General features: G+C 36.7%; 2 protein-coding genes across 2 annotated transcripts; both read right to left on the reverse strand.

Moving 5' to 3' along the window:
• Nucleotides 1-672: 672 nt before the first annotated feature.
• On the reverse strand, nucleotides 673-9,152 carry LOC146945689 (adagio protein 1-like). Its single transcript, XM_085743992.1, has 2 exons — nucleotides 8,627-9,152; nucleotides 673-2,888 (listed from the first exon to the last, which is right to left on the reverse strand). Exons 1-2 carry the CDS (start codon nucleotides 8,854-8,856, stop codon nucleotides 1,280-1,282), a joined length of 1,839 nt encoding a protein of 612 aa, XP_085600118.1. The 5' UTR covers nucleotides 8,857-9,152; the 3' UTR covers nucleotides 673-1,279.
• A 6,130-nt stretch (nucleotides 9,153-15,282) lies between these two features.
• Nucleotides 15,283-18,996, reverse strand: LOC146945690 (Tetratricopeptide repeat (TPR)-like superfamily protein). The gene is made up of 2 exons (XM_085743995.1): nucleotides 16,151-18,996; nucleotides 15,283-15,860 (listed from the first exon to the last, which is right to left on the reverse strand). The coding sequence occupies exon 1, from the start codon at nucleotides 18,964-18,966 to the stop codon at nucleotides 16,426-16,428; it is 2,541 nt and encodes an 846-aa protein (XP_085600121.1). The 5' UTR covers nucleotides 18,967-18,996; the 3' UTR covers nucleotides 15,283-15,860; nucleotides 16,151-16,425.
• Nucleotides 18,997-19,432: the final 436 nt, after the last annotated feature.

Consider the following 19,432-nt stretch of genomic DNA (forward strand, 5'->3'; position numbering starts at 1 on the left):
GCAGGAAAAGCTCAAAGTTGTAGTAATGGCTGGGCTGGCTACAAAGGAAAGTTGGAGCTGAGCCTGGGCACTAGCCCAGCCTAGCTGGGGGGTGGCTCCGCCCCAGCACATAGTGTGAAGTGTATGACAGTTAAAAGGCTTTATTTTAACTTTTTTTTACAAGAGAGATAGTTAAAAGCCTTTTGAAGTCTATAAAATCTTGTCATAACTGACAAAAAAAAAAGTCAAATGATTAATAGAATTAATTTGACATTCTTGCAGGGGGAATATGTTGTCACCAAATCTAATTGATGTATTCGTCAAATAATAGATATCTAATTGATGCAGTCTATTAAAGAAAATTAAATCTGTAAATGCAAAACATTAGGGTGTATTTAATATGGACTCCAAAACAATGCTTCAAATGTAGATTGATGAATAAAACTTGTAAAGAATACTAGACATTTTATCCATGAAATGAATCTTGTAAAGAATACTAAAGTTTTTTTGTCAAGTAAGTTCAATACACATGCAAACAGAACCCTTAACGCATAATCCAAGTAGCGATATGAAATATTTCGACTTAACATGGCTACACTACACAAGTAAATTTACAGCAATGCCATAAACCAAACAACAGCATTACACAATATAACCAATAATAATGAACCATGCAGATGTTATCATACTCCATTATTATCTATCACATTATTTATTTAAGGGAAATATATACAAACTGCAGCGCCCTCTACCTTGTACACCTGTTTGTAATGGGGCAAATTACTACACCCAATTATGACCATGTCAGCTGACTCATGTTCAAAAGCACAAAACAGAAGTAGAAACTTCCATACATACAAATACCATAGACCTAATACATTACTATGTATGAACATGCATTTTTTTTTCCTGTCCTTTGTCACGGTTCAAATTACATAATTAGAAAAAGACAATACATGGGAAAAACTATCCTAATATACTCCCTAATTGTTATCAGACACTATTAATCTATTCAGGAAGAACAATTCATTGTGCATACAGAAGGGCAAAGTTTCACACAACCTCAAAAAACATCAAACATAGTATTGTGTCACTCATTGAAAGAGTTCTTCTTGAACCAGAACCAATCATTGTACCATAAAATGCATTGTCGAAAGGACTTAATACACAAACGTTCTGACCGGAGCAATGCTTGTCAAGATTGTCAGTGACCAACAAATGCCTTTGCCGCCAAATCTGCTCAAAATGATTTTACAACATGAGCATTCCCTTCACTGCAGCATACAATTTATTCACTGGACTAGATGACAGAATTTGCCAATGAAAGTTCATGCAGATCACTTAACATCCATTCCTCCCCAGTTTGACCGCCCAGAACAATAGCTCTTGTCCCTCCAACAACACATGTACTATGTCCCCAAGCAAATCTTGGAGGACGCCCGGGTACGTTTAGGATTCTCCATGTAGGTTTCTCATCGGTTGGATCAAGTATGTAAAGCTGGGAGGCAGAATGAAGGCCTGCAACAGACCCACCAAAAATCAATATTCTACCACCTGGAAGGCTAACAGCCACATGATCAAGTCTGGGAGGAGGAGCTATGCCTTCAGGATTACCAGCACCAGGCATTCCACTCCCTGTTACACATCTCCAGCATGGTTCGTCCTCACTTAAATCCATCGTGAACACATCACTTGACCGGAAACGCAAGGGCCCACTCTTGGCCAGACCCCCAAACATCAGAATTTTCCTACCACCATAAACAGATAGTGTGTGGCCCAAACGGGAAGGTGGTGTCCATGTCACTGGTATCTCCCTCCAGACAGGGTTTTCCATTGACATATCAAGGAGGAAAGTATCACTCAAAAGTACTCCAGAATCAGCACAGCCGCCGGAAACTATCAACTTAGTACCATCAAGAGTACAGGAGCTATGCCATGATCTTGGAAGCGGAGGTGCCAGTCCAGAAATTTCACGCCAAGTTGGAGGGGTTGCATCCAAATCCAGAACAAACACATCATTTAGCAAGCCTTGTGTTCCACAGCCTCCAAAAACAACCAAACGAGAACCATTAACACAAGAAAGTGTGTGGCCCCACCGACCAGGGGGAGGTGAGCTAACCTGGACATGTTGCCATTCAGGATTATTAGAATTGAGATCCAATACAAAGGTGTCATTCATGGGTTGCATGTTAACCCCTTCACCACCAAATAGGACAACTCTATTTCCAACTGCACAAGCACTAAAATTACAGCGTGAGGGTTCAACCCCACCTCCAACAGTCAGTTTCCTCCATGCTGCTGCTTCAAGAGTGGTCAGTTCCCTTGCTAATCGACCCCATCCAAGCCTCTTTGCACCAGGAACAGTCTCCAAAACACGAGTAGTTTCACTACCCCATGCATTTTGGCATACCATTCTCCAAAGGTCTTCATTTCTTGTTACTTCATACAATCGCGTACAAACAGAACTAACCGATGCAATGTCTCTTGGAGTTAAGCGAGCAAGTATCTTGAGAGACAATACCTCATCGCTCAATTGAAACATCCCACAAATTCCACGAGTCACATTCCGATCCCCCAATGGAGGAGGTTGCAATGAGGAAAGCACAGAATGAAACCGACCAGACGATTTAACAGATTCCTTAATTGTAGAACCGGGAAGAGGACCAAGATCAATGTTTGCTTCTGTGAATAACTGAATTCCAATGACATGTGTTATTTCATCATCTTCTCCGTATATAGGTGTCAACCGCAGTCTGTTCATGAGTGGAGATCCATCTTTCCTGAAGTTCAGCAATTCACCTTGAAATTCAACACCTTTGTCAATACATTTTCTAATTTCTGAAATTACTGATGAGTCCACCAATGGATGCCTTCTCTTAGCGAATGGACCTCGACACTGCAAGAAACGGCTGCAAAATAATTTTAAATGATTAGAATAAACCCACATTGGATTAAGCACCAAACAAGAGAGACTCAATCAAGCATGGAAATGTTACAAAGGCACAACATGTAATGTTCATATAGAGTGCTCGATTGCCTTCTTTTCTTTCCATTATTACTTGATGCGTGCACAGATTATTCATTCTACTGCCTTGAGAACATTACCCTAAAATCATAATATAGACATACGCTTCTGTCTACACAAACTTCCAATCAAGTGTGATTAGAATAATTGCACATTGGATTAAGCACCAAACAGTAGAGAATCAATCATGCAAACAGTAGAGACTCAATCAAGCGTGGTATGTTACAAAGGGACAACAGTATTGCTTATTTTTTCAAATAGTGTGTTCTTTTGCCTTCTTTTCTTTCCATTATTTCCTAGATGCAGGGCAGAGGTTATTCATTTTACTACCTGAAGAACATCATTTCAAATTATAACATATACACAAACTGCTAAACCACCTCAGTCCCAATGAGCGACAAGGTAAGATTTAATAAAGTAAATTTTGTTTTAACACCACAACTACCCCTCAGCATTTGGCCCTTGTTTGTGTGCACAAAAACAAAAAATATTTGTAGAAGGAAGATGAGGGAGAAAATGAATCTACAGATGAATTGCTGTGAAGAAACTATGTGCGCTTCTTAGCTGTGAAACTTGGGTCAGTTTTGAATCAATCTTTAGCATAATACAAGTAAACCCAAACCCACCATTATTATTATTAAGAACAAAAAATAAAAATAAAAGTTGATCATTCTTAATGACTCTTAAAGAACCTACTCACATTTCACACAACCAAACACAAATTATCACTAAATATCTCCTCTTAATTATCAACAACATTCTAGTATGACACAACGTAAGATCACATTCAAATAATCATAACATTAAACAATAATGATACTGCTAGGTCATTTTGCATAAGCACTATTGAGCAAGAGCCATTGCATCAATGCAGGGTGTCGTTTAAATCAGCAAAATTCCCACATTGACGTGAAGAGGGATAGGTAAATAAACATCCCACGAATAACATTCATTAAGCTTAGTCAATCATGAAAGAAGACAACCTCTATATTATTGGTGCATATGTGATATATGCCAAAACAATTACACACGCGTAATTATAATATATATATATATATATATATATATATATATATATATATATATATATATATATATATATAGGGCAACCCGGTGCACTAGAGCTCCCGCATATGCAGGGTCCGGGAAGGGGTCCCACCATTTGGTGTATTGTACGCAGCCTTACCCTGTTTTACACAAGAGGCTGTTTCCAGGACTTGAACCAGTGACCTTTCAGTCACATGACAACAACTTTACCAGTTGCGCCAAGGTTACCCCGATATATATATATATATATATATATATATATATATATATATATATATATATATATTACTTTTTTATTTGATTATTTATTTAAATTTGACTGTTAAATATTTTTGTGAAGCAGTATAGTTTTAATGAGATTCATTGTGTTATTTTATTATTGGTTTACTACTGCTACTATTTTATTTTAAAAGACTAAGGGATGAAAGGCCCAATTTGTTCGATTGTGCTTTATTTGCAGTGGGCCTTCGGGACTTAAATGTTGTCTCTGACAGGTGCAGCAGCTTCAAAAAGCAGCAAAACATGAGTGGTGGTCACAAAACCTTGATATCTGTGTCAGAAAAATGTAGATCAGACCAGAATCTTCCTTTTATCCCCCTCTCCTCCTTCCCTCCCTCCCTGGTGTGGTTTGATGTGCCATGAAGTCCCTAGTAACGCCTGCACCCTTTATGTGTGACACACCGGGCCTCACAGTGGCGGCCAGTCACTGTTCCACCCCGCACCAGTGCAATCACGGTGCAAAATGCCGCCATTGACTACCTAGGTTTAATAAAAGGAAAGACTGACGGAAAAAAAAAAAAAAAAAGGAAAAAGAAGATAAAGACGAAGAACAGGCTAAAAGCAAATTGTTGTGGTGTGGTCCAAGCTCAACTCAACTGCATTCACTGTAATTCTCATGAATATAGGCGATTTTCAGTTGTTGTTCAAAGGAATTAACAAGCAAACAGAAACCCAAGGGAGTGACAGTAGAAACCATTGTAACAGTGTAAAGCAGTTATCGAACAGTTCAAATTCTTTATCAATGGAACCTGGAGGAATGATTTTTGTTTACAAAAACCATTCAACCTGAAGAATTTTTTCTAGTATATTGCAGCCTTGAGGACAAGGTTGTTTTGAGGAGGGGTGAATTGTTAGGATATTGGACAAGGACAAGTTTGCTAGGGTATGAGATAAGGAGTTAGTTAGGGAAGTTATTAGTTAATGAGGTAATTAGGATTATCTTGTCTTATTAACAGGGAGGTTATGGAATTAGAGAGGGTATCATTGAATATTGTAAACTTCTGTAAATAGAGTCGTAACTCTATTGTTGAAGGGAGGGCCCTTGGAGGAGAGTTTTCTCTCCTATTCTTTTCTATTTTTTCATAATGAAATTGTCTTTTTCTTTCAATACAATTTATGGGTTCCTAACAATCTCGCATCCTACATATATCATACGCCAATTTTATTAATGGTCTCGATCAAATCATCAATACTGCATCAACTATCTTATTTTCCTTCTAGTTAAAATGAAAATAACTCCCTCAAACTATAGGTCATCTGCAAATACACCTTAAGTGATTGAAACTTGAAAGTAACCAACTCACCTGCCTATTGCACTTCCCAAAATTGAGGTCATAAACCCTTCTCCTAACTTCTATTCAAACCACTAACTGAAGGAAAAAAATCTCCAACCTCAAAACCAGAATACTACACCCTAAGCCTTCTAACCACCTTACCTAAGAAATCCTGAATCCTAATCTCCTCATTCATTCACTCCATCTCTGTCTCAATCTCAGATCCTCTTTCTAATTAGTAAGTACACAAGAATCATGTAGGGGGGAAAAATCAACATCCAGAACCTAGAGCGTTGTTCCTCTCAACAGACTATAGTACCCAACTCAAGACCCAAAAGCACTATGCAATCACCAGAATCCTTGACAAACATGTTTACAAACCTCCAGTCCAAGTCCTTTGGTCCTGACTTTTGATTGCAGCAAATAGTATCTAGGTTGATGGCAGATGCTTGGTACATATGAGTTTCAGTGGCTTGCATGGGTTGTGACTTATGAGATAGTGATAACAAGATGATGCATCTGGAGTCTAGTCATGCATGTGATTTAGGTGTTCAAGATGGACGAACAGCAAATTCATAGATAGACAGATGAGGACCAACGGTTTGGGATTGAAGTTTACCAGTGCAGTGCAGTCCTTGATCAAAGGGAATGTCATTCTGTATCAAATGGATTAGTGTTCTACCAAATTATGGTTTTCTTTATAGTCTGTTTGTGAGGGGAATCACTGTGAGGTTGGAATGACTAAAAATTTTTTTTTTTTTTGGTGAAGGGTTTGGTTTATGCTCCTTGTATCTGGATATTCCCTGTTGTGGGAGTGGATGATCAGTAGAAGAGCTGTCTGATTTTGTTGAGGCTACCAAATTGTGATGGAGTTTGGAGTAATATCTGAGTCAATAAAGTTTAGAATCTTGGCCAAACTTGACCCCGAAGACTGCCTCCAGAGTTGAGGATTGCTCAAGTCTTTAGTAAGAGAGGTAATTCACTAATTTGAATATACTTACTTAGTCAGTCTAGATCTTAACACACACTCCTTATGGCCAGGACAAGATATCTCTAGAGTGTGAAGTTTGTAACACTGGACATCTACAGGTCACCTGATATCAGATTTAGTGTAGGTTTTAGTATCATATAAAATCTGGGCCTAATTCAACTCAAAAAGCTAACTCAAAGGATAAAGATTGCTCAGGTTCTTATAAGAAATGTTTTGGTGATATAACTAATCAGATGTGGGATCAAAACAATGATTTTGGGGTGAGGTTAGGATGAAGACTAAGTTTCGTAGGTTGTAGGGTTTTCTTAGTTGGCTCATTGAGTTTGCTCAAGTTCAACAGATTTATGGTAGAAATTAGTTTTTAAATTCCTATGATGCAATGTTAACAGAACAGGGCATACATTTTTAGAAGCGTAAATTGTCACTTTAGTGACTTGTAAATCACACTGGAGACATTTAAGAAATTATCTATAGTCCATCAAAGTATTGAACTCAGTTATACTTCTTCTCCAATGACAGTGCTCCTAAATAGATAAATTATAACAACTTCCACAATATACTACAGAACCTAGATATTGTTTATCTGGGAAGCATCAATGTCAGGTATGTGTTATACAATGTATACAACACCTCTCATATGTTTTTTGGATATTTCTTACCTATAAATATTTTGAACTTTTAAATCAATACAACTCGGATACCGTACCACGATTAAATAGATGATAGTATTTTATTTTATCTCAAATGATAAAACTAACTTCAAAAACATTGGTGTCTGACTCTAGTTTATAAGGACTTATGTCCTACAAATTTAGTCGACGTGTCGCATATCTTCACCCATGGTTCCAAAGATTGTCGACAACTCAAACTTAATGCTACTTGCCATATTACTCCCAACTAAAGCTAATACAAAACACATCCCATCAAAAACCATAGCATCAAACAAACCTTGTCTAAGAACAATCACAAAAGCAACTAGCATTTCAGCGGTCAGTCTATCTCACACACTCGCAGGTCAAGCTATCATAAATTCACAGGAATAAATTGCACAACCATATTTCCTCTCACTACTCGGCACTCACTTGTAGACATAAACAACATCAGAATCTATCACCACTCATAACCAACAATTTTTTAAGCAGTTCCAGTAGAAGTTAGATAAAAACACATAACACTGACACTTATATAAAGGCGTCTTCAGTGCCCGACACCAACACAACATTAACCCATATGTTTACATTCAATCACTTCCATTTTGTCAAATTATCACCAATATCATGTCAGATGTCCGTGCATGTGTCAGTGCTTCATAATTTCCACGAGCACCATTTTCTATTACACAAAATCTTTTCTTTTGATAAAAGAAAGGTGTCTTCTGTATTCATTTAAGGAATCTACACTAGCTAAAGGGTCTCTGGCAAGACCCATTTTTTAGCCTATAGCTTTTGTCTTATAAGCTCATTTGACTAAAAAAGACATGTTTGGTAACTGTCACTTTCTCATGAGCCTATAGCTTATTTTCACTAGCTTACAGCGCTTTTATCTCAGCTAATTCAAGTAGCTTATAGCTTATCATTATTTATCTCAATTTTACCCCTCTAATCTTAATTTGACCAAACATTACAAATTCAATCGGCTAGTTTATCCGCTATCAGCTACAAGTCAGCTTATCCATTATTAGTGTTTTGCTATAAGCTAGTTCATCAGTTGTTTGCTATTTTTTACCAGATATACTTTTTGTAACTGGAGCCAGCTAAAATAACTACTACCGAACCACATAATCAAATTCCCGGTACTAATTTCAACTATTCATGAAATCAAAACATTTCTAATTCTAACAATTTTACAACACACAAAAAAGGTACTAAAACCTAGGGTTTCAATCAAACATATGAAAAAAAACTAAAAATTCAAAAATCACATAACTAAACCTAAACCTAAACATAAACAAGACCACTAAATAAAGGAAATAATTAATTAATCCAAGATTAAATAAAATTAAAAAAATAAGAATAAGAATAAAGGACGTACCAGTTACGACCGAGAACTTCTTCAGCGCGATAACCAGTAAGCATCTCAAAAACAGCGTTGACGTAGATAATAGGGTGATCAGGATCGAGTGCATCGGTGACGACGAAGCCACACGGTGCGGTTTGAAGAACAGGGAAAGGAAGAGGTCCAACTTCGTCGTTTAGAAGAAAAGAAGATGAAACGGTGTCGTCTTCGTCTCCGCTTAGATCGGAATTACTGTCCCACTCCATTTAATTTGGGTTCGAAATTGAATCGATTTTGTTCGTATTGGAGTTCTTCAACCCATGGGGATGAAGAAGATGATGAATGAAACGGTGCGTTTTGGAATTGGTGTTGGAAATTGAGAATAATAATATGTGTGATTGATGATAGTAATAAGTGTTTTGCGTTAGTTGGTGGTGATGTGGGAAATGGAGAATGGAGATTGAGAAGAAGAAAAATGAGTGGAGAGGAATAATCGGGTAAGAAAGTTTGTTTGAGGGGAAAATGAAAAAAAGATGACTGTGTTTTGTTTGGTTTTTAACATGTCGGTTGTATGGATGGAGTTTAGGACATATAAGACAGTGGGTTGGGTACTAGTCACCGCCTTTCTATTCTTTGCTTGCAAATATTGGGCACAAGGTTTGAGCATTTTGTTTCACCGTAAATACATAATTGAAAAAATATAGATAGAGAAAATAATTAAATAATATTTTTTTAAATAATTAAATGAAATATATTTTTATGTGTGGGTGTCCCTGACGAACGTGCTTGTGACCAAGAGATGGCGGGCGAAACGACGTCCCTTCAGCGGATCTGGATCATCCAAACGCTTCAGAGGCGTTGGATTGATCCAACTCCTTTGATGACCAAAATTTAATCATAACTTTTTTGGCCTGGATTCTTGCCAAATGCCAAGATTTCTTCGTTTAAAAGAATTTCCAACTCCCGAAAAGGTCCGTCCACCCTTGTTCCAGAAGAAGGTGGTGAAGGCAAAAGTTATGATGCATAAGCCATTTTTTTATGCACCGTGCATAAACACTTCACAACCATTGGATTCACATAAGAAAAGGCATTATAAAAACAACTTCAAACAAAAAAAAAGTCAAAACCAACACTCTTTCTCTCTCTAAGTCTGAAACTTAGAGAGAGATGCTCTGCAAAAGAGTTTCTTCTCCGACCTCCTCTTCAAGCGCCGGTGCGGTGGCTGCAGGCCCAACAGGGTGGCGCCGCCGCGCCGGAGATAGCAAAAACCTCCGTTTTCAAAAAAAAATCAAGAATCCGACATCCATTTTCTTTCTAAACTCAAATCCACCTTTAAAATTTTCGAAAACCAAACACATATGCCTAGATCTAGCTTCAAAGATTCGGAAAAAAAAAAGGACACGGAAGAGAAGAATTCGAAATTGATAGAAGAGAATAGAAGAATTCGAAATTTGTAGTGTGTTTGTGATTCTGATGATTGTTTGCTGGAAAAGTGTTTGATGGATTTGTAGTGAAAGCTTAAAAAATGAATTGCTGGAAACCATTCCCACAGCAAAAAATTTTGGAAACCATTCCCACAGCAAAATGGTTTTGGAGTACAACACACAGAAACCATTTCCACAGCAAAATGGTTTTGGAGTACAACTCACAGAAACCATTTCTTTCCTCCTCCTCCAATTGTGTCAGTCCAAAACTGAATGATGGCAATGGCTCTAGGTCCTTAGTTTTTTTCACCTGCTGGAAACCATTAAGTACATCTAATGGTTTTGGAGTACAACTCACAGAAACCATTTCCATAGCAAAATGGTTTTGACATAATTTTATACAAAACATACTATAATAAGGACATTTGTGACTGTCATTGAACCAAATCAACACTTTGAAATCATCATTGAACTAAAATGATGATTTCCACGGTTGTAGTGTTGTTTCGTTTTGTTTCGTTTGGTTTCGCTTGGGGGTGTAGGGAAACAATTATATTTCAAATGGGATTTATGCACGGTGCATAAGGATTTCCTTATGCATCATAACCGCTCCCGTCTAAATGATGTGTCTAAATACTTGTGTTCAAGCAAGTCTTTCTCACAAATATCTCAACCTAATGGTTATTCTTTTAGGGGTAAGGGTAATAATCACTTTGGTTATGAATATTTAACGAGTAGGATTATGATTGTGAATTTCGTTAGTCAAAACAATCCTTAGTTTAAAATACTTTGTTAATATTGTCAAATCAGTCTTTCAAGATACTTACTTATTGTCATATCAGTCATTATAAGTAACTATTTATTGTCAATTTAGTCTCTATATTTTTTTTGAAAGGAAAAATTTATTAAAAACTAAATCTCTTCTCAAGACGAACAGAGACCAGTAGACTACAAAATAAAGGTGTCGTATATAGGCGGAACACCCAAAAGAAACACCATAAAAGACATCAATACATATCGTCTAACCAAGCCTTACCTTCAACACCTATGAAAACAACAACCACCAAAATCAACATCACCACCTAAATCAAACTCCATTGCAAACGGCCACTGAAAAAGAAATCCATAACCATCCATCGCGCCGCTACTCACCCTAAATAAACCCCTCTAAATCAAACAAGTTCTTCTCATCACCATAGTTGTGCCACATCCAAAAATGTCCTATTCTAACACTTATACCGCTTCCACCACCACTCTACCCCGGTTCACCGAAGAAAAACATCATAATTAGCCCAAAGCAAACTTGAATCAAAGAATTGACTTCCGATCTCGAATCAAAAGCAATCAGCCCACCAATCTCCAAAAAGGTACCCCTCACCCCCAATCCATCGGAGAAGATACCATAACTTGCCAAACAAACTTACAACTAGACATTAACTCCTCATCTCAAAGTAAAAGCAACCAGCTCACCAGAATCCAAAACACATATTTGTAACTCATTCAACATGATGGATGGTGATGCAAACAACAATCATGCCAGAAAGGAAAAGACTCGGCTTGAAGACCACCCATGCTCGAAGCCCCCAAACACAAAAGCATCCCAAACGCAACAAAATCTAACGACAACGGATATGGACCCAAAACAGAGGCGGCTTACAACATAAACACCAAACGCTCACCACCACCCACAAAAACACCATCAAGACATAAAATAAAAAAAACCCTAAAAACCAAACAACACACAAGGACGTCATCATCATCTCCACAATAACAATCTCACCACCATAAAAAACATCACCTTTAACATGTTGACTCCCAAATCAGCCTCAATAACCACCACCTATATTAATACCAACACCAATAACCCCCACATAACATTATCATCACCACAATAACAAACTCACCACCACACAAAACATCACCTATAAGATTTTCAACTCCCAAATCAAAAAGAACCAAACCACATGACAAAAGCACATCAATAAGAACAAAAAAAAAACAACGTCCTTGCGGGCCAAAACAGGGGGAAAACTAGGAAAATCTGACTACAAGCACTAGACAAAAGCCCCTCCGAGCGGCACCACCCATTAACACCTTAAACACAAAAAACACCACTGATATTAGGACGAAAAACACCATATCTACACACCAAGGATGAACAAAATCAGATTTGCGACACCACAACAGACTGCGACAAGTTGTAACGGACCATCGTGAGCCACCACTGCGAACTGCTGCACCCTCCTAAAGCAACTGACGTCGGAAAGCCAGCGGTGACGTGATGCAGAGAGCTGCTCCTCGTCGCACCACCACCAAAGGGATCTACATCTTTAAAAAGGTCTGGTTGGATTTTAGGGAAAAGAGAAAGTAGTGTGTTTTAGAGAGAAGGCAAAGGATTTTGAATTTAGAGAGATAAAGTTTTTACTTAATTTTGTCTCTATATGAAAAGAATTATTGTGAGTGTTGACGGATTATTTTAGCTTCGGTAACTATGTTGACTAACAAAGTGACAATTGAAGACTATTTTAGAATTTTGATACATTGAAGGACTATTATAACTACTCATTACACGTTCAAAGACCACAATAACTATTACCCTATTTTTTTTTTTAGGTTATATAAGTCTTTCGTCCCTTGTAAATTTTTATTTTAGTCTTTAATATTAAAAATGGGCTGTTTCCATCCTCTCCTAATTTTTTGTTTCGTTTTTGTCTCTAATAGGTAGTTTATGTTCATATTTATGTAAAAGTTATTACCATTTTATAATTAAAACGTGTTCAAATTATGTACAGATGTATGTTCATCTTATGTTAAAAAAATGTCAAGAAAATGTTAAAATTATGTCCATTAAGAATTAAAAATGAAACTGAAAATTTATGGAGGATGAATGAAAACATCTCATTTTATCAAATTTTCTATATTTTCTATAGTGGTTCGACATTTCAAAATTTTCTGTATTTGTAGAGTAAAAATGACAAAAAAAATTCACAAGATTGTGGTTCAACATTTCAAAATTTTCTGTATTTATAAAGTAAAAAATGACAAAATAATTCACAAGATTGTGGTTCAACATTTCATGATTAAATCCACAACATTATTTTGTTACTCAAACTACAAGGGAAAATATTATGTTACTCAAATTACAAGAGAAAATATTTTGTTACTCAAATTACAAGAGAAAACTGAAACATTCTTATACAATTTGCAAACTCTTCCATGACACACAAATACACAAACCACTGGTACATCTTAAAGACTAAAAATGTTTGGTGAAGAAAACTTAATATAACTCTAACATTAACTATTTAGTTAAAATAAGTAATAATGAGGTGAACTCCCGGAATGGCGAGGTGAACTCCCGGAAGCTTCGGAAGGCGTTTTTGTTGATTTGGCATGCCTCTATTTGGATGATTTGGAAGGAAAGAAACACGAGGATTTTCAAAAACCAATTCAAGAATTTTGATGAGGTGGTTGAGGACATTAAGGCAGTGTCTTGGTGTTGGTCATTGAGTAGATTGAAGATAGCTTCTTGTCTCTTCTACGAGTGGTGTTGGAATCCGAGAGAGTGTTTTAGACGGAAGTGACGGCGTTGGCCACTTTTGTTTGGCTTTGGTTTGGCTGGATTAAGTGCCACGGCTTCTTTGGTTTATGTTTCTGTCATTTGGTTTTTAGGCAGCTAAGGCTTTTATGTTATGTTTCCTGTCATTGTTTTTTCCTTCTTATTATTGTAAGCCTGTGCCTATTGGTATGTGGGGCAGCCTGTGCACCTAATCCTTTGTAAGGTTTTTGTCAACTCTGTTGTATCTTGATGCCATTTGCACATCTTGTGCTTGGCTTATTAATTCAATATGCTATTTCAAAAAAAAAAAAAAGTAATAATTTTGATTCATCTTTTTCCACAATTTTGCTCTTAAAAGCGCATATTCATTGGTCAATTTAGTTTCTCACACTGTGAACAAATTAATTCTTTGTTATACTAAAATATGGATTAATTGTCCCGTGACCTTAACTCAATTGGTGAGATATTACATAATTTATGCAGGGGCTGGAGTTCGAACCCCAAACATCTCACTTCTTCACATTTAAATATGTTAGCTTCAGCCACTAAACTATTAGACAAAATAAAAAAATAGGGGTTAATTTGTCCCTAATATAAAAATTGAGCCATGGACAAAAGAAGATGGAGCTTGGAATCTTTGAAGGCTGGGTTACATCTCAAGTAAAATTGGGGAGTTTCTTCCCTCCAACCCTCCATCCTATGATTCTTAAAAACTAATCCCAATGGGTAAATCCAAAGAACATTGTTTTTTTTCCTGTCCAAATGTGTACTTCGATACAGAATTTGTTTTTAAGGAGTTGTTGTTGGAGGTAAAAAACAGCTCCTAAAAAATTGCTGATGAATGCAAGCTTATACAGAAAAAGTAGCTCATTATAAACTCCACTGATGAGGAGGTTGCAATCATTGCAAACAAAATGCTAATGGGGTACAACATTGGCCTCATTCCCGACAAACAGAGTCTCATTGTAAAGAGAGCTTTACTTTTCCCACCCTATGCCTTTCCTCGCGCGCCCTATTTTTTCCAAAAATGCCCTTGACGTTTCCGGATTTCATAATCCGGAATGGTGTTTACCTTTGTTAAAGGGTGAAAAAATGAGTTACGAATTTTTCCGGATTTTGTAATCCGGAAACTTCATTTTTCCGGATTTTGTAATCCGGAAACTTCAAAAAATATGGTATTGTTGTTTTCAGAAGACATATACTGATACAACATAAAAATCAATCTCAAAGTAGATTTCAGAATGTCATATGCAACCTACATGGCTATTGTTGTTTGGTAGTATAAAGGTTTTTTTTTCAAACAACATAAATGCTGGCCAAATGAAATTTGAAAAAATCATGTCGCGCACCCTATTTTTTGAAGTTTCCGGATTACAAAATCCGGAAAAATGAAGTTTCCGGATTACGAAATCCGGGAAAATTCGTAACTCATTTTTCACCCTTTAACAAAGGAAAACACCATTCCGGATTATGAAATCCGGAAACTTCAAGAGCATTTTTGGAAGAAAAAAAAAATAGGACGCGCGAGAATCCCATAGGGTGGGAAAAGTAATACTCTTATAAAGAACCTAGAGACATAAATTTTGATTCATAAGGAAAAGTCCATTAGATGAACACATGATATTGCGATGATATAGAGAACATTTTTGCACAGTAGATATCGCAAGGAAAAAGATAAAATAAGATACATAGAGGAGCACACGGATAACTTTTGTGCGCCAAAATATACGACTTGGATTGTATATTCCAAATTTCCCATGACAACAAGGAGAACTTATTCACAGATAAGTTAATTCAATATTTTTCATTTACTTTTATTTGTGGAATGATACTTATTTTTTATAAAACAAAGAAATATTATTAAGATGGAGTACAAAGGGTACTCAACTTATTTACTTACATCAGATATATAACAGATAGAATTTATTTCCTGTTACAACCTCAATCCTATTTGTACAATAAGAAGATAAACAGGACTTGAGATTTAACCACCATTCAGAGAAAGACACTATTAATTTCACTTCTTGCTTTAATCCATTATCAGCACCTAACCTTAATCATCTCCACCACTTCAACCAAGGTTAGAAGAGAGGAATCAAAAGCAACTTTGCTCCTTTGTATCCATTTTGACCATGTGATGGTAAGCCAGACAAGTTTCCAAATTTCCTTGAACTCCTTTTTCTGAACCATTTGCAAATTCAGCCAGAAAATAGCTATACTACATTCTGACAAAACTGAATTAAAAACAGCCCAAGTATAGCACCTTTGCCAAATGAGATGTGAAAAACTGCAACAGAAGGAAAAGTGCTTTGTTATCTCTTTCTCACATTACCAAAAGACAAATAGTTTTATAAATGGAACTCTAAAGGTAACTACAAATTTTGATCAGACATCACTTTGTATAAATTTTTCCTTGACGACATATTTATTTTTCAAAGTTAAATATAAATTTAAAAACACAACATATATATTGAAATTGATGTTGTGAAACTAAAACAAGCAAATTAAATTAAGCATAATAGAAAAGCATATGTGCCTGTCTTTCTGTTAGTAGTTAATAATTCTGAGTTAAAATACCTTTTTTATGTAGGTTGTTGATCTTTCTTGGAACTCTGTCGAGGGTGACCCTTCCATACAGATGCAGTAATTTTCTGAGGATCAATTTTGGACAAGAAGCAACTGAAGAACTTTCTAAAGAATGATGCAGTTATTAAGATTATATAGTACAAATGGAGTAGCCAAAAGACTAAATATGGTTCGTGCTAAAAAAATCCAGCAAGATATGAACTGGTAGTTGGCCAAGGTATTTAAGTAAAAGAAAGAGAGGAAAAAAAAAGGCATATTTCACAAAATCAAGACCCCAAACTCTCCCTAATGCAAGAAGCTAGCTTTTTCAAAGATTGATCATCAAAAGAGATATCAATCTCTTTAATCTTAGACACAAAGTCCATTGCTTCTTTATGTTTTTTTGCTTTAATATAACCATCAATTACAATCTTGTAAGTTAGCTCATTTGGCATGCAACCATGTTCAATCATATATCTAATGACTTCATCTGCTTCAGCAAAAAGCCCATTCCCTACATAGCATGACAAGAAAGTATTGAATGTAATAGGACATGGTTGAACTCCATTAGCGGTCATCTCCGAAAGAATTCTTATAGCTTCCTGCACGAGCCCTTTTTTACAAAATCCTTTGATGACGGTATTGTACGACACAACGTCTGGACTTATACCGGAGTTTTGAATATCCTTGAGCATTTCTTCTGCTTTCCAACAATCACCAACTCGGGCATACAAGTCTATCAAGCTATTATATGTCACAAGATTCGGCTGCAACCCGCTTACGTGAATGACATCTAACATTTGATGAGCCTTCTCGAGCTTCTGGTTTCGGACAAACATCGAAAGCATGGAGTTAATCACAACCATATCGAGTTTGTATCCATTCTTTTGCAACTGATGAAATGCCCTTTCCATTCCCTGAAGCTGTCTGCACTTGTAGTTTGTAAGGACAAGGGTTCTCAAAAGCGTCCAGCTAGGAAAGACGTGACCATCATAAATTTCCATCTCAACCTTCTCTAAACCCCTGACATTCCCAGCTTTAGAATAACAATGAAGCAAAAGTGAGTACGAAGTTTCATTAGGCTTAAATCCCTTTTTCCGCATGTCGAGAACGACTGATTCGGCCGCTTTCCAATCGCCTCGCCTAGCAAGAGCGTTTAGAAGAGCATTGTAAGTTGTTATGCATGGAGTAAATCCTGCTGCAACCATTTCACCGTACATTTTTGCAACATCAACTTCAGATCCACACCGACCATAGGCACTAATTAATGTATTGAACGTGTCTTTGTCAGGCTCAAAGCCACAGTTTTTCATTTCCCTTAAAACCTGGCTAACAAATTTTTGCTTACCCTTCTCACCACATACAGCAAGCATCGTGTTCCACGTTATGTGATTGGGAGGACAACCATTCAACTTCATGTCGCAGAGAATCTTAATCATGTCTTCTGATCTTGACCTCTTGCCTAGCAACACAAGAACAGTGTTATACGTGCATACATTAGGAACACATCCCAACTCCTTCATCTGACCAAATAACTCTAACGCCTTGTCCGCGTCTCCTGCCCTACCATAGGCATTTATCACAGTAGTATATGTAATAGCATTTGGCATAACTCCTTTACTTGCCATTGTATCAATGACAGCAGCCCCTTCATCATGAAACCCGGCTCTTACATACGCTGCCACAAGCTCATTGTAAGTGATAGCATCCGGCTCACAATTATTATCCTCCATTTCTTTTAGGATGTTCAATGCCTCTGTGTAAACTCCAGCCTTCCCAAAAACCTGCAACATCGAGTTATATGTAACCGTTCCGGGTTTATATCCATTCAATTTCAAATCGTCAAAAAACCTCCTTGCTTCATCGAGCATACCCTCTCTCCCACAAGCAGATATCACAGTGCTACATGTAAACTCATCAAACTCAAGCCCTTTACTCTTCATCTCATCCAACAACTCCAAAATCATACTCCAAGCCCGACCCATCTTCCCATAAACATCAAGCATAACATTGTAAGTAACCAAAGTTGGATCAAGACCAGTCTCCTTCATCTTATCAAAAATCTCAATAGCCCGTTTATACTTCCCGGTTCGCGCATAAGCATGAAGAACAGTAGTACAAGCCTTAACATCAAGTGAATATTCTTCAACAGGAATTATATCAAACAACTTAGAAGCAATTGAATATTGTGATTCTCTACCTAACATCTTAACCATAAATTCAACAGATTGATCATCCACCTTCATATTTTCAGACCCAAAATTCAACCAAACCCATTCAAACAACAAAAAAGCTCTCTCCCAATTCCCAGAAAGATCCAAACCCTTCAACAAACTAGTAATATCAGATTCAAGTAACTCACCTTTCACAGAGTTGAAAAACTCAATCAAGTCATTCAAAGACGACCCAACAATGCAATTCAGCATAAACTTACTTTTTTCCGATAAAAATCCAAACTTTACATCATCAAAATGGCTATAATCAACAGAAGATGAAGTGGGTCGTTTTGTATGACCATGTTGAAGATTTTCATCTTTCTCATCAAGTTGAATTTGAAGAGAAGTGAAATGGGTGTTATTGTTATTGTTATTAGGAACAAGTGTTTGTGTGTGAGTGATTATAGGAGTTGAAGAAAGGTGTTTAAGATGGTGAAGAAGAGAATCTATATGAAATGAAGGTGGTGTTTGTGATTGTGTTTGTGATGGTGTTGGTGGTGGAGAATGTGAAAATGTTGGTTTGAATTTCAATCCTTGTGTTGGTTTTTTAGTGGGGAGTGGAAGAACTGGTCTATTAGGGAAGAGGGTACCTTCCATTGATGATTGAAGCATGACAGTGTTTTAGAGAATATGGATGAGAATGAAAGGTAAATGGATTGAAGTGTTAGATATTTTATGCAGGAAGGAATGAGAATTTGTGCAAGGAAGATAAAGATGATCCATTCCAAGGTGAAAGGAGTGACTCGTATTGAAACTATCATAATCTTAATCTCATCGGTCATCACCCGTGCTGTTTTTACTATAGATACTTTCTTCATTACTCCTTTTCACTTCTTGCTTTTATAAAATGGTTTTGTCTATCATGTGCAAGTGCAAATTTGCACATCTTAAAAGCAACTAAAAGTAGACGAAATCAGAAAAACAAACAACGCCGCACAAATACGACGAACAAACCAACGTCGCATTAAGACGACGAAATCACAAGATAAAAAATGAAATAGATATAAAAGTCACTTATTTTAATAAAAGAGAAAAAGAAAAACGAGTTAGAGGGGTGAAGTTTGGGTCAAAAATTGAC

The sequence above is a fragment of the Medicago sativa genome, chromosome 2 (genome assembly GCF_051527215.1).
Source record: "Medicago sativa cultivar Bolivia chromosome 2, Bolivia_mono, whole genome shotgun sequence".
NCBI classification, from domain to species: Eukaryota; Viridiplantae; Streptophyta; class Magnoliopsida; order Fabales; family Fabaceae; genus Medicago; species Medicago sativa.